Source organism: Syngnathus typhle, linkage group LG18 (assembly GCF_033458585.1).
Source record: "Syngnathus typhle isolate RoL2023-S1 ecotype Sweden linkage group LG18, RoL_Styp_1.0, whole genome shotgun sequence".
In the NCBI taxonomy this organism is placed as follows: Eukaryota; Metazoa; Chordata; class Actinopteri; order Syngnathiformes; family Syngnathidae; genus Syngnathus; species Syngnathus typhle.
Window position 1 is genome coordinate 4,654,325 of NC_083755.1, and position 13,898 is coordinate 4,668,222.

Sequence of the window (13,898 nt, forward strand, 5' to 3'; positions counted from 1 at the left end):
TCATTTACCTTACGCATTTGACCCCAGAAAATAATGCCGTATAAATATGTTTCAACGCTATAATAAATTGTATATGGTGGGGAACAATTATAGTGAAATATTTTGTGCACTCAATATTAGGAATAGCTTCGTAGTACTTCCGTATTTAGAGATTTATTAACATTAAATGAATAGGATTTCGCGCATACAGAATTAAAGTCCTTTTGCGGCCACCATACAGTCGCGACAAAACCATCGAAAACGATGGTCTTATACCACCCGCCTTTAGGACTATATCCTTCCATTTGCACTAGAATATCATATGTTATAGAATACCGCTAACATAGTTTGAAAAAATTGGATACAAATAATAAAAATGTATTGTTAAATCACAAATAAACTATAAATTTGTTGCCAATATATGTAAAATATCTGCATTCTGAACGTGATGTGCGGAGGGATATCGTTCACATCCATGCTGCTCAGTGTGCTCAGAGGGGCAGCGCAGTGCTTTCTGCAGACTCGCTCTTTTTAAATCGGACAAGGTAAGATAATGTTTTCTCTTTTTGATAAACTTATGGGTAATTGTTTTTTCTTCTGCAACCAGTAGGGATTTCGGCTTTGGATGCTTGGGGTTCATACCTTTGTTGTAAAATATATATTTCTCAAACAATTTAACAACGTCAAAGAGCTCTTTCTTCATCAAGCTAATTGGGGGCGAATGCTAATTTATGTTGCTCAAGAAGTATTGCATTGTGATTGCAATAAAAAATACTTAAACGCCTACCCTGAAAGCACATTCAAATTTTGATGTGGGTATGGCAAGTATTTAATTGAAAAATTCTACTTGAGTGTGACAGAATTGTGCTAAACGGCGCGCGATGTGACGTCATCATTAAGCGCCTGTGTTTTGAATGGAAAATTGCTTACTGTTATTTCAAACTAATTGATTTCTTGAACTTTCTTGGTTTTGGGGAAATCGTCACAGAAGAGAATAAAGGCTTTCATCTTTTTGGCAATGTTACAGAACCAGCATGTTTAGATTTCTACCAGATACTTTTAACCCCTCCTTTTCTTTATGCAGGTCAACACATCATGAACAAAAACTGAGGTCCGTGCAGACCTCCTAGTCTGTCACGTTCCCCTTCGGTGTCTCGCTGTCTGTTCCAACTTCCACTATGGCCTTTGGGCCAGCTCCTAGTCCCACCGTGGTGGACCAGACCACTCTGATGAAAAAGTACCTGCAGTTTGTGGCGGCGCTCACTGACACAAACACACGTACGTTCATTGGTCTTAGCAGTTAATATAATAGATGGGCACATAAAAGGCACGCATGTTTGGCATGGGCAATGATGAGAGCGATACGCTTTAGTCCAGTCAAAGGTACATGTATGTGAGAGTGCATGTTTGTCCGAACGTGTGTGTGTGTGTGTGTGTGTGAGAGAGAGAGAGAGAGAGTGTGTGTACCTTTTTTTGACCAAACTGGCAATGAAAGTTAAACTGATAAGATCTGAGAGCCCCCTGCTAAACATATGGGGAAGGAAGGAGTATGAAATTGTAGTTAAAAAATTGGATTAATTGTTTCTCATCTTCCAGCTGATGAGACCAAGCTCAAGATGATGCAAGAAGTCAGTGAAAACTTTGAGGTGAGTTTGACACATGGCAATTATCTCTTTTTTTTTTCCCTAAATACATTATATTGCTATGTTTTGTCATTTCAGAATGTGACCTCCTCGCCTCAGTACTCCACCTTCCTGGAGCACATCATCCCGCGCTTCCTCACCTTTCTTCAGGATGGAGAGGTGCAGTTTCTACAAGAAAAGCCAACACAGGTATGGACATTCCCGGAACACTGTGTGGCATTTTATTACGTGACACTGTTTTGTTACTGTAGCAATTAAGGAAGCTGGTGCTGGAAATCATCCACCGTATTCCCACAAACGAACACCTTCGATCGCACACCAAGAACATCCTGTCCGTTATGTTTCGCTTCTTAGAAGTAAGGCTTCTTTTAAATCCTTTAGGAACTCTTTGCATCATGTCTTTAATCTAAAACAAATTACGTAACGCTTGCACTTGTTTTACATCAGCTTGAATATGAATTTTTTGTCCCTTTTTTTTTCTGTTTTTAGATTGAAAGTGAGGAAAATGTGCTGATATGCCTTCGGATTATAATCGAGCTACACAAACAATTTCGTCCTCCAATTTCACAAGAGGTGAGTTTTTTTTTTAGCACAATTTCTTATATTTATTTCTGGAGCGATTATTTAGTAGGCATCTGGTTTTGTAACTTTGTAATAGTAAAATAATTGAAAAGAATTGTACTATTTTACAGTAAAAATTAAAATAAAAAATCTTTTTTTTTTTATATATCTTTTTAGATTCATCACTTCTTGGACTTTGTGAAGCAGATTTACAAAGACCTCCCAAAAGTTGTCGTAAGTATTTGCTTGCTTTAATTACACCCATTTATACAGCTCACCGCCATTTATTATGCTGTGCTGCATCCACTAGGCCCGGTACTTTGAGAATCCTCAGGTGATTGCTGAGAACACGGTGCCCTCCCCGGAAATGGTCGGGATGATCACCTCCGTGTTAGTGAAGACGGCGCCCGAGAGAGAAGACAGTGAAACGCGAACGGTAATCGCAACGCTCATTCCCGGTTGAGTAGTTCACAACTACCGCTTCCAAGCGCTAGATGGCAGCGGTGTTCCACATCGGGAGCCTTTTGTAATTTAGATATATGAATCCTCATGTCTGAAGCTGACGTTTGGTTGATACCTGATGAATTTAACATTTTGTGTGGCTCATTTTGATTCAAATGATGAAGTCATTTCCACGCTCTGTTTGTAGCACACCATCATCCCAAGAGGATCGCTGTCTCTCAAAGTGCTTGCAGAACTGCCACTCATCGTAGTGCTCATGTATCAGGTGGGTGAAATGAAAATGTGGGTATTTTTTTCCTCCCCCGACGAGAGATAAAATAAAAAAAATAAAAAGAGTGCTATTTATTCAAGGGTTTTGAACCTTGATTGACTCATTTGCGTTTTTTGGGATAATTGGAGTCGGGAGAGGTGTGAGTGGATTGAAAATATTCATATCCTCCCCAAATGCTTGTTAATCCCTCGAATAAAATCACCTTATCTGTAATTGTGTGGCTGTATTATGATAGTCTTTTTTTTTTTTTTTCTCTCTTCACAGCTCTACAAGCTGAATATTCACAACGTGGTGTCAGAGTTTGTGCCCCTCATCATGAGCACCATCATGCTGCAGGTGTCTCCACAAGCCAGGTAACATCCATTTGCCCAAACAGAAATTCCAACACCCTCACTAACTAAATTAATTTTCATTTTATGGCCTTCTGAATGAGATTGCGGCACACTTAATAGAAAGATACCTCCCCCCCCCCCCCCCTCCCTTCATCTCTTCTGCCTGGCAGAATTTTTTTTTTTTTTTTGATGATGATGGTGTCGCTAAATCCGTTTCCATTCCATTTAGGAAAGTTAAAATAGTGGAAATTGGCTTAGCGGGAGGTGAAATTTGAGCGTAAGAAGATGGGTTGCATTAGACGTCGGGAATAGGAAGGGAAATGGAGCAGAGTTAATTAAGGAACAACAAACCTCGGGAATCTGTGGCAGGTACGGAGAAAGTTTCTTTGGGAGCCGCAGTAACAGCTGCCACACAAATGAATAAGTCATGCATGTAGAATTGAATCCCATATGTAGATCCTCATTTAACCCGCCATTAATTGTCACCTACTCCAGGAGATGTCGAGGAGGAGGAATTGACTTGCTATTTTTTTTTTTTTCTTTCTTTGCAGGCAACACAAGCTTTATAACAAGGAGCTGTATGCAGATTTTATTGCCGCACAGATCAAGACGCTCTCCTTCTTGGCTTACATCATTCGAATCTACCAGGTATCGATATTCATTCAGTTGTAAAAAATAGATCCTTTTCATTTTAAAATGTGTGTTTCCAACTCGTCAGGAGCTGGTAGGGAAATATTCCCAGCAGATGGTGAAGGGCATGCTCCAGCTGCTCACCAACTGCCCCTCGGAGACGGCTCACCTCCGCAAGGAGCTGCTCATCGCCGCCAAACATATTCTCACCACCGAACTACGCAACCGTATGTGCCCCACGAAAACAAACACTTTGCAGTTAGCATGTGAGATTTTTTTTTGTCACTTGGTGGAAGGGTTGCTTATAAGTTTTTTTTTTTTTTGCAGAGTTTATACCTTGCATGGATAAACTCTTTGATGAATCTATCCTCATTGGCTCGGGTTACACCGCCCGGGAAACTCTTCGGTAAGTTTGCCCCCCGAGTGCGCATCTATCACAATCATCTCCTTGTTTAGTGGACGATTGCTCTGACAGCTCCGAGTCCTTTGCATCTTAATGAGGCACATCTCTCAGAGCTCTGACCGCATCTGAGATCCGTCTGTCAGATTGTCATGTACACCCGCGGTTCCCGAGGGCCGACCCCCACCACCACCACCACTCTCTGACCTGCCACCCCACCCTCGCCACTTGAGTGATCTGTCATTTCAAATTAGCAGTCCGCAAGAGCTGGCGGGAATATCATTGTCACTCATTAGCTCACCTTCTCGCTCTTTTTCCCGGACAGGGGCCATTTGCATAGTCTCCGTAACTGTCGTCGCCTTTCAGAAACAGCTCATTGCGTTCCGTTATCACTTAGCACCTTTCTCACATCCCCTAAAAGAAAATTCATTCTTGTATCATCATCACTTTTGTTTTCAGACCTTTGGCCTACAGCACACTCGCCGACCTCGTCCACCACGTCCGTCAGAACCTGCCCCTGACGGATCTGTCCTTGGCCGTGCAGCTGTTTGCCAAGAACATTGACGACGAGTCACTTCCGAGTAACATTCAGACCATGTCCTGCAAGCTTTTGCTCAACCTGGTGGACTGCATTCGCTCCAAGTCCGAGCAGGAGAACGGCAACGGGCGGGACATCCTCATGAGGATGCTGGAGGTAGCCGAGCTTGGTTTTCCCGCAGTGGCTTTTCTGAACGTTGAAAGTCATTTCTGCTTTATCAGGTGTTTGTGCTGAAATTTCACACCATCGCACGCTACCAGCTGGTGTCCATCTTCAAAAAGTGCAAACCTCAGTCGGAAATGGGCGTGGTGGAGCCGGGAGTACTACCGGGTGTACCGGCCACGCCCACTCCATCCATCACGCCCGCCATCCCGCCTCCCGCTCCTCCCACGCCCGTCGCCAGCGCACCGCAGCCCCCCGCGACCGCCTTCGACCGGCAAGGCGAGAAGGAGGACAAGCAGACGTTTCAAGTGTCAGACTGCCGCAGTTTAGTCAAGACTCTGGTGTGCGGCGTGAAAACCATCACGTGGGGCATCACCTCATGCAAGGCCCCTGGAGGTAAGGCGATGAAAATCAATCGTGATGATAAATTGTTAAACCTGTGGATTTTTTTTTTTTTTTTTCAAACAGAGGCGCAGTTCATACCAAACAAGCAGCTCCAGCCAAAGGAAACGCAGATCTACATAAAGTTGGTCAAGTACGCCATGCAGGCTTTGGACATCTATCAGGTATCACGAGAGAATTGCTGAATTTGGCAAGAACCTCCGTGCAGTTTTCTAGAAAGAAGGAAATGAATCCGTCTTTTTTTTTTAATATGCTCAGGTTCAGGTCGCCAATAACCAGCAAGCATACATCCGAGTGGCTAACTGCCAAGCGGTCCGCATGAAGGAAGAGAAGGAAGTTCTGGAGCACTTTGCTGGGGTCTTCACCATGATGAACCCACTTACTTTTAAGGAGATTTTTCAAACAACCGTTCCCTACATGGTGGAGAGGATTTCCAAGAATTATGCTCTCCAGGTACACACGGCAACTACACAACAAATCTTTCCCCTTTGTATTTTATTTGTTCAATTCATCTGGTTCTTCCGCAGATTGTGGCCAACTCATTCCTGGCCAACTTGTCGACATCGGCTCTCTTCGCCACCATCTTAGTGGAGTACCTTCTGGAAAGACTACCCGAAATGGGCTCCAATGTGGAGCTCTCCAATCTCTACCTCAAGCTCTTTAAACTGGTCTTTGGATCCGTGTCGCTTTTTGCGGCCGAGAATGAACAGATGCTCAAAGTAAGTTGCCACACGATTGGTTCATATTTATGTTTTGCTTTCACATAAGTCATCAAATACTTCCTTTCTCCTCAGCCGCACCTTCACAAGATAGTCAACAGCTCAATGGAACTGGCCCAGTCAGCGAAGGAGCCGTACAACTACTTCCTGTTCCTACGGGCACTCTTCCGCTCCATCGGTGGCGGAAGCCATGACCTTCTCTACCAAGAGTTCCTCCCGCTTCTACCCAATCTGCTCCAAGGTGCAACTCTCAAATCGAATCTCTGCGACGTTTCCACAACTCACCCGTGTGGACTTTTCCCGCGTTAGGTCTGAACATGCTGCAGAGTGGCCTTCACAAGCAGCACATGAAGGACCTCTTTGTGGAGCTGTGCTTGACCGTGCCGGTGCGCCTGAGCTCTCTGCTGCCATATTTGCCCATGCTCATGGATCCACTGGTGTCAGCCCTGAATGGCTCTCAGACTTTAGTGAGCCAGGGTCTTCGTACTTTAGAGCTTTGCGTGGACAACCTCCAGCCGGACTTCCTGTACGACCATATTCAGCCTGTCAGGGCTGAGCTCATGCAGGTAGGCGCTTTTACAGAATAAACCGAATTTCAAAGATGTTAAGCATTGCGTTTGGTCTTCCAAGGCTTTGTGGCGGACCCTTCGGAACCCGGCCGAGACTATCTCCCACGTAGCCTACCGGGTCTTGGGGAAGTTTGGCGGCAGCAACAGGAAGATGCTGAAGGAGTCTCAGAGGCTGCATTACGTGGTGACCGAGGTTCAAGGGCCCAGCATCAAGGCCGAGTTCACCGACTGCAAAGCCTCCATTCAGCTCCCGATGGAGAAGGTAAGACCACGCTGCCAGCTACGGCTCCCATGATCGAATCTTTTTTGGGATTGATTATTCCATCGATCAATTGGGGCTGTTCAATTTTTTTTTTGTGTGTGTGCCGTATTCCATTCCAGGCTATCGAGACAGCCCTCGACTGTCTGAAGAGTGCCAACACAGAGCCCTACTACCGACGACAGGCGTGGGAGGTCATCAAATGCTTCCTGGTGGCCATGACCAGTCTGGACGATAACAAACACGCTCTGTACCAGCTTCTCTCTCATCCCAAGTAAGCATGTCGCAAGACGGGCGGACATGTCATGTTGATTCTCAACGCAGGCTCTCGTTGAAAATGAGCAGGAGCTCACAGACACAGAAGGGGTGCCGGTGGGATGGCTTAGTCACATTAGCGTCATTGATTCCGGGCAGGGGCTAATTGACTTTCTTCCGTCTGTTTATGCTACATCCTGGCCCTTTTGCTCTCCTTTCATTACAGGCGCTCTTACGCTCACGCAGGAAGACAAGTGTGTCCGTGTGCACGCTTCTGCCGGGGTAATGAAGTGTGTCAGTTATGATCGGGGGCGGGGGGGCTGTCAGACATCTTGATTTGTCCTCCCTCGTGAACGATTCTCTCTGCTTTTCTTCTCCATTCACGCTCATGAGATGACTTTAAATATAGCCTTTGTGAGAACACAGTAAGGTCGCCGTGGTAACCCGCCCGTGATTGACAAAAGGCCAATTGATCGGACGTTCTGGCAGTCGCCCACCGATCCACTTCCGCTTTTGTCCCCTTTTGCTCACCTGCCCACCCCCACCTCCCCCCTCCGGTCGCAGCCTTTTAAATAACAATAATTAGATGAAGCGATCCATCAGGTCTACCCCCGGCGTGCGGCGTTATAAAACACAAGCTCAAGCATGGAGAAAACAGCTGCTCGATAACATGGCGGCGTCGTTGCCTTGAGCTGTTGTAAATAACAAATACCAACAGAGCTGCGGAAAATAGGACAAAAATGCAAATCAAAAGCTTTTCATATAAAAATGTGCTTATTGACTTGACAATTTGCTAAACAAATAAAACAGTAAAATGCTACTTTAATGGCAAATGTTTTATGATGATAATCCTGCATCTTAATAGCACAGTCAGCCCAGTAAATGGAGAGTGGAGTCAATCTTGTTTTTATTCCCTCCAGCTTTACTGAGAAGTGGATCCCCAACGTTATTATCTCTCACCGCTACAAGGCACAAGACACGCCTGCCCGCAGAACTTTTGAACAGGCCTTGACCGGAGCATTCATGTCGGCCGTGATAAAAGACCTGAGGCCCAGTGCGCTACCTTTTGTCGCCAGCTTGATTCGCCACTACACCATGGTTGCCGTGGCTCAGCAGTGTGGTGAGACAAATATTATTTAGGATTATTAGGATGTTATTAAGATAATAATATATTATTTAGGATCATTTAAAATTCATTTGTGGATTTCCGTTTGACGAAGGTCCGTTCCTGCTGCCGTGCTACCAGCTCGGCAGTCAACCCAGCACGGCTATGTTCCACAGCGAAGAGAACGGGTCAAAGGGCATGGATCCACTGGTTCTGATCGACGCCATAGCCATCTGCATGGCCTACGAGGAAAAGGAACTGTGTAAGATCGGCGAGGTGGCCCTGGCCGTCATCTTTGATGTGGCCAGCATCATCCTTGGATCCAAGGAGAGGGTGAGTCCATTTTTCCTGGGGTCCCGAAATCTAGTGACTAAATTTTGCTCCATTTGCAGGCATGTCAGCTTCCCTTGTTCTCATACATTGTGGAGCGTCTGTGCGCCTGCTGCTATGAGCAGGCTTGGTATGCCAAGCTCGGTGGCGTGGTGTCCATCAAGTTCCTGATGGAAAGGTTGCCTCTTATCTGGGTTCTACAAAACCAGCTTACTTTTCTCAAGGCCCTGCTTTTTGTAATGATGGACCTCACAGGAGAGGTGAGCTTCAATGAGTTGAGTTAGCCAATTCTGAATTGCTCAACTTTTTGAATCGGCCCTTTTGACCCAGGTGTCGAATGGCGCTGTCGCCATGGCAAAGACAACCCTGGAGCAGCTGCTGGTCCGCTGCGCCACTCCATTGAAGGATGAAGAAAAAAGCGAAGAACTCCTAACCGCCCAAGACAAATCTTTCCACATGGTGACGCACGACCTGGTTCGAGAGGTGACCTCCCCCAACTCCACTGTCAGAAAGCAGGCCATGCATTCACTGCAGGTGCTGGCCCAGGTCACTGGCAAGAGCGTCACTGTCATCATGGAGCCACACAAGGAGGTAAACGTCGGATGACCGATCAAATCCTGGATTCCGATGCGAATCGTTGGTCGTTGGTTCTCATCAGGTTTTGCAAGATATGGTTCCACCCAAGAAGCATCTTCTGCGCCACCAACCTGCAAACGCCCAGATTGGCTTGATGGAAGGCAACACCTTCTGCACCACCCTGCAGCCACGTCTCTTCACCATGGACCTCAATGTCATGGAGCACAAGGTCTTCTATACCGAGGTATGCAACATGGCAGCGCTCCACCCATTATTTTTTCCGCTATACTTCAACCTTGTTTTGCTGTTTTGTCTTCAGCTGCTGAACTTGTGTGAGGCGGACGATGCGGCGCTGATGAAGCTGCCATGTTACAAGAGCCTCCCGTCTCTGGTGCCGCTGCGCATTGCTGCTCTCAGTGAGTCATGTCTTCTTGAAGCGGGTTCAACCAATTAGCCGTCCAGTCGACTGGGCTGCAAAAAAAGTTTGGAGGTCTATTTTTTTTTTTTTAATGCTCCCTTCTTAGATGCATTGGCTGCCTGCAACTACTTGCCGCAGTCCAGAGAGAAGATAATCGCCGCCTTGTTCAAGGCCCTCAACTCTACCAACAGTGAGCTTCAGGAAGCAGGGGAGGCGTGCATGAGGAAGGTCAGTACAGAAAAAAAAATCTCCCCCTCATTTGTCAGGATTATACGCTTTTAGTTCTTTTTTTTTTTAGTCGCTCAAACTCTTATTGAATATAAACCTCCTTTAAAAGAAAAAACCTTGAGACCCTCACGCACAACATTCCTCGAGCTGTGAGGCGCTTTCATGTTTCTTTAACGACTAGGTTTCCCGCATCTCGATGCTTCTTTTCCGTTGCGCCGCTCATGACATTTTCAAACGCGGAGATCATTTATTAATTCATCTGAACTCCCCTATGCTTTATCAGACTGAGCGAACCAGCCTGGCCTCTATTTATCAATCGATCCATCCCACGAAGACCCCAATCCATTCACCCTAGATGCTCTTTGTCCCCTTTCTCCTTCAATTTCCGTGCCCTTCATTTTGTGTCTTTACCGTCATCGCTCTTTATCCCGTGACCACCCCGCCGCCCCTTCCCCACTCGTTCTTTCATCTTTGCCCTGATAGCACTAATGAGCATTGCTGTGGCCCGATCAATACAGGATGGAGTGTTTGTTCTCTCCACTGAGAGGAAAATGAATGTGGCTTTCTCTCTTCTGTGTGTGTGTGTGTGTGTTTCATCTATGTTGTTCTGTGCTTGTTTGCAACTGGACCAGCCTACTTTTGTCTGGACAGTTAGAAAACCCGTCACACACTACACGTATCTTATCGTACGGACTCGTGGAGTTCCCCGAAACGATAAATCCCGCCCTGTGTTTTTCTTTTATAGTTCCTGGAGGGCGCCACCATCGAAGTGGACCAGATCCACACTCACATGCGGCCTCTGCTTATGATGCTGGGCGACTACCGCAGCCTCACGCTCAACGTGGTCAACCGGCTGACCTCTGTCACGCGGCTCTTCCCCAACTCCTTCAATGACAAGTTCTGTGATCAAATGATGGTAAGGAAAAATTTTTATTCGCTTTATTCCATGTGGTCTTTCGGCTCGCCCACGTCGTCTCACATCTTTTTTTTTTTGTTTTTTCCGTCTCACCAGCAACACCTGCGAAAGTGGATGGAGGTGGTTGTAATAACACACAAGGGAGGCCAGCGCAGCGACGGAAGTGTGAGTATCGGCGCTCAAGTTGAAGCCACGTACACTGTGAACAATTCCGCAGGCGCCACCGACGTGTTGATGTACCTCAGTTGAGATTCGGTTGGAATCCGTCGAAACTTAAGTCGCTTGTCGTCAACACATCCTCTGCGTGGCCGCCTCCCAGATGGGTTGTGAGTGGCCATATTACAATCAATGATTAATTAGGCGCCAGGCGGCGGTAGGCACGGCGCGGCGTGGCGTCTCCTCATTATCATCCTGACAGATAACCTTGTAAAGGCAAAGAAAAAGCGAGAGCATGTAAAAACAGTCGCCTCTCTTATGGAAGTAAAACCATTTCGACCTTTTATTGCACGAGAGTTACAACTTCCCCAACTCGAAATGCTTTGCATAATCACATGCAAATTAGCTCCCTTTATCCCCCCCACCCCCACCCCTGGTGCCAGTTGACAGTGAGCTGTGAAGTCGCAGTAAAGCCAGGGGTCACGTGGGTCAATTAGCCGAGCCTGATAACAACACTCGAAGGGGATGAAATAGTTTCATTTGTGACCTTTTACCTCCAAATGTGGGTTTAGTTTGTGTGCTCCGCTCACTAAAAGTTGTTCCTAAGGTCGAATGTCAAGGTTGCAGCTGGCCGACCATTCATTTGACTATCAACTTTGTCTTATCTGATCACTGTCTCCCGTTTTGGTACAGCCTGCATTGGAGGGCTTTGAGGTGAGATGCGACCTGGTAGCGCGCCCTCTGTTGGTGACGTTTTGAAGCTTCCTTGAGCCAATGTTGTGCTCGTGAAAGTTGCCCTTTTGTTGTTTCTTTGTTTCTTTGTTTGTTTTTGTTCCGTGTGTTTGTCATTGTCTGCAGACACTGTCATGTCAGCTCTTCTCACATTTTTGATCTTTTTGAAAGCCTCACTGACAACTGCACCTCCCGAGATGCCGACGACAGTGGTTTTTAAAGAATCAATACACTCGATGTCCCTAAAGTGTTTGTTTGCCGTGGCTTTGTAATTCTGTAACTCATTTGACTGTCCGTCCCCGTCGACGTTCTTTTACTAATTGACGCAAAATGCATTTTTCATTTGACTAAAATTCATCCTTGTATTTTTTTCCCCACAGTGGCTTCTCATCCGAAATAAATTCTTTTTCCTGAGCTGACATTTCCCCGATTCTTTGATTTACTCCCCTCTGCTTGTGTCTGACTTGTCTTTTTGTAGGAGATGAAGATCTGTTCTGCCATCATTAACCTTTTCCACCTGATCCCCGCCGCACCTCAGACGCTAGTCAAACCTCTGCTGGAGGTGGTCATGAAGACTGAGAGGGCCATGCTGATCGAAGTAAAACAGAAAATTAATAAATGAAAAAATGTTTGTGAGTGAGTTAATCTTTCCCATCTCTTCCACCTTCCAGGCCGGCAGTCCATTCAGGGAGCCTTTGATAAAGTTCCTGACTCGCCACCCTTCCCAGACTGTGGAGCTGTTCATGATGGAGGCGACCCTTAATGACCCCCAGTGGAGCCGCATGTTCATGGTCAGACATTAGCCGCGCTAAGCGGTTACCCCTCCGCTGCTGGGTTCTTAGCGCTCCCACTAATAGGTCATAACGAGGATGCTGTTGGCTTTTCCGATACTTATCTTTCCATTTAGCGCCAAACTGAACAACGCGTAATATTTGGGTACGAATCGACTGTATTTGGAGTTGATTAATGTGTATGTGTTTGTACACAGAGTTTTTTGAAACACAAAGATGCCAAGCCACTAAGAGACGTACTGGCGTCCAATCCCAACCGCTTTGTCACCTTGCTGGTTCCCGCCGGCGTGGCTGCCCCTGTCCGACCTGGATCTCCTTCCACCACCACAGCCAGACTGGACCTCCAGTTTCAAGCCATTAAGGTATTAGAGCCTCGAGAGTAAGACTTGGCATGCGTGTAACTTTTTTTTTTTTGCCTCCGTTTAGATCATCAGTATTATTGTGAAGAATGACGAAGGCTGGCTAGCAGGCCAACATTCGCTCGTCAATCAGCTCAGACGGGTGTGGGTCAGCGAGGCCTTTCAGGAGAGACATCGGAAAGACAACATGGCCGCCACCAACTGGAAGGAGCCCAAGCTGTTGGCTTATTGTCTTCTTAGCTACTGCAAGTATGTAATATTAATATTTAATATTAGCGTGTAATTGTTAGCCAAGAGGACTTGAATATTTTGACTAGTGCGCTGAACTTCCCGACCCCTTTGTCCTAACCAAAAGGCGCAACTACTCCGAGATCGAGTTGCTGTTCCAGTTGCTGCGTGCCTTCACGGGTCGCTTCTTGTGCAACATGACCTTCCTGAAGGAGTACATGGAGGAGGAAGTTCCCAGGAACTACTCCATCGTCCAGAAGCGTGCCCTGTTTTTCCGCTTTGTCGAATTCAATGACCCGCACTTCAACGATGAGCTCAAAGCCAGGGTAGGTTTGTCATCGACGGAGATAATTCCCTCCCCGCTTCTGACATTTCTATCAACTGGAAATTAGAATCGACACGCAGATGGCGGCTGTCGACTTCACTTTGACGTCAAAGCCCCGGCATACGACTTAAACAACAAATACGAGCTCGTTTGCTGTTGTTAAGCAGCCATCCATTTTGTCCCTTCTGAAAATCATCAATAATGCAACAAAAACGTGTGACAAATGTACCCTTTGTCTGGAGGGAAAAAGTTTGGCTTCGGCTTGAAACGTGTTTTAACTGTTCTCCCCAGCGTCATAAATTATAAGGCATGAATTATGAGTTTGTCACCTCAGCCCGACTTGCTTTGTTCCGGTGTGAGCATTGGCGACGTAGTTCTTTGATAGTCACAGAGGTCATGTTTTTTTTATACTGTTTTTCCAGACACGGTAGATGAATGCCTGCCTAGTCTCGACCTGACACGCCGCTCGCTAGCATTTAAATCATTCTAGCCGCTTTTTTCTTTTAATTGCACGCAAATACACTTTGAGCAGCAATGCTGGCAGAGAGTAGC

At 46.2% G+C, this 13,898-nt stretch overlaps 1 protein-coding gene across 1 annotated transcript in view; it reads left to right on the top strand.

Annotated features, from left to right (window-relative positions):
* Positions 1-376: 376 nt before the first annotated feature.
* The window catches only part of trrap (transformation/transcription domain-associated protein), a 42,581-nt gene continuing 29,059 nt past the window's right edge, over positions 377-13,898 (top strand). Inside the window, exons 1-36 of the mRNA XM_061264289.1 lie at positions 377-524; positions 1,064-1,257; positions 1,576-1,625; positions 1,701-1,811; positions 1,874-1,978; positions 2,112-2,195; positions 2,361-2,417; positions 2,494-2,619; positions 2,833-2,910; positions 3,181-3,269; positions 3,800-3,896; positions 3,967-4,105; positions 4,206-4,284; positions 4,738-4,972; positions 5,038-5,374; positions 5,447-5,544; positions 5,639-5,833; positions 5,908-6,099; positions 6,175-6,340; positions 6,409-6,665; positions 6,730-6,930; positions 7,050-7,201; positions 8,103-8,302; positions 8,403-8,620; positions 8,680-8,877; positions 8,948-9,208; positions 9,276-9,437; positions 9,513-9,609; positions 9,718-9,839; positions 10,585-10,755; positions 10,852-10,920; positions 12,122-12,241; positions 12,315-12,434; positions 12,632-12,796; positions 12,861-13,042; positions 13,149-13,347. Coding sequence (XP_061120273.1) covers positions 1,158-1,257; positions 1,576-1,625; positions 1,701-1,811; positions 1,874-1,978; positions 2,112-2,195; positions 2,361-2,417; positions 2,494-2,619; positions 2,833-2,910; positions 3,181-3,269; positions 3,800-3,896; positions 3,967-4,105; positions 4,206-4,284; positions 4,738-4,972; positions 5,038-5,374; positions 5,447-5,544; positions 5,639-5,833; positions 5,908-6,099; positions 6,175-6,340; positions 6,409-6,665; positions 6,730-6,930; positions 7,050-7,201; positions 8,103-8,302; positions 8,403-8,620; positions 8,680-8,877; positions 8,948-9,208; positions 9,276-9,437; positions 9,513-9,609; positions 9,718-9,839; positions 10,585-10,755; positions 10,852-10,920; positions 12,122-12,241; positions 12,315-12,434; positions 12,632-12,796; positions 12,861-13,042; positions 13,149-13,347 — 5,232 coding nt within the window. The 5' untranslated portion in view covers positions 377-524; positions 1,064-1,157. The remainder of the gene's footprint in view (positions 525-1,063; positions 1,258-1,575; positions 1,626-1,700; positions 1,812-1,873; positions 1,979-2,111; positions 2,196-2,360; positions 2,418-2,493; positions 2,620-2,832; positions 2,911-3,180; positions 3,270-3,799; positions 3,897-3,966; positions 4,106-4,205; positions 4,285-4,737; positions 4,973-5,037; positions 5,375-5,446; positions 5,545-5,638; positions 5,834-5,907; positions 6,100-6,174; positions 6,341-6,408; positions 6,666-6,729; positions 6,931-7,049; positions 7,202-8,102; positions 8,303-8,402; positions 8,621-8,679; positions 8,878-8,947; positions 9,209-9,275; positions 9,438-9,512; positions 9,610-9,717; positions 9,840-10,584; positions 10,756-10,851; positions 10,921-12,121; positions 12,242-12,314; positions 12,435-12,631; positions 12,797-12,860; positions 13,043-13,148; positions 13,348-13,898) is intronic.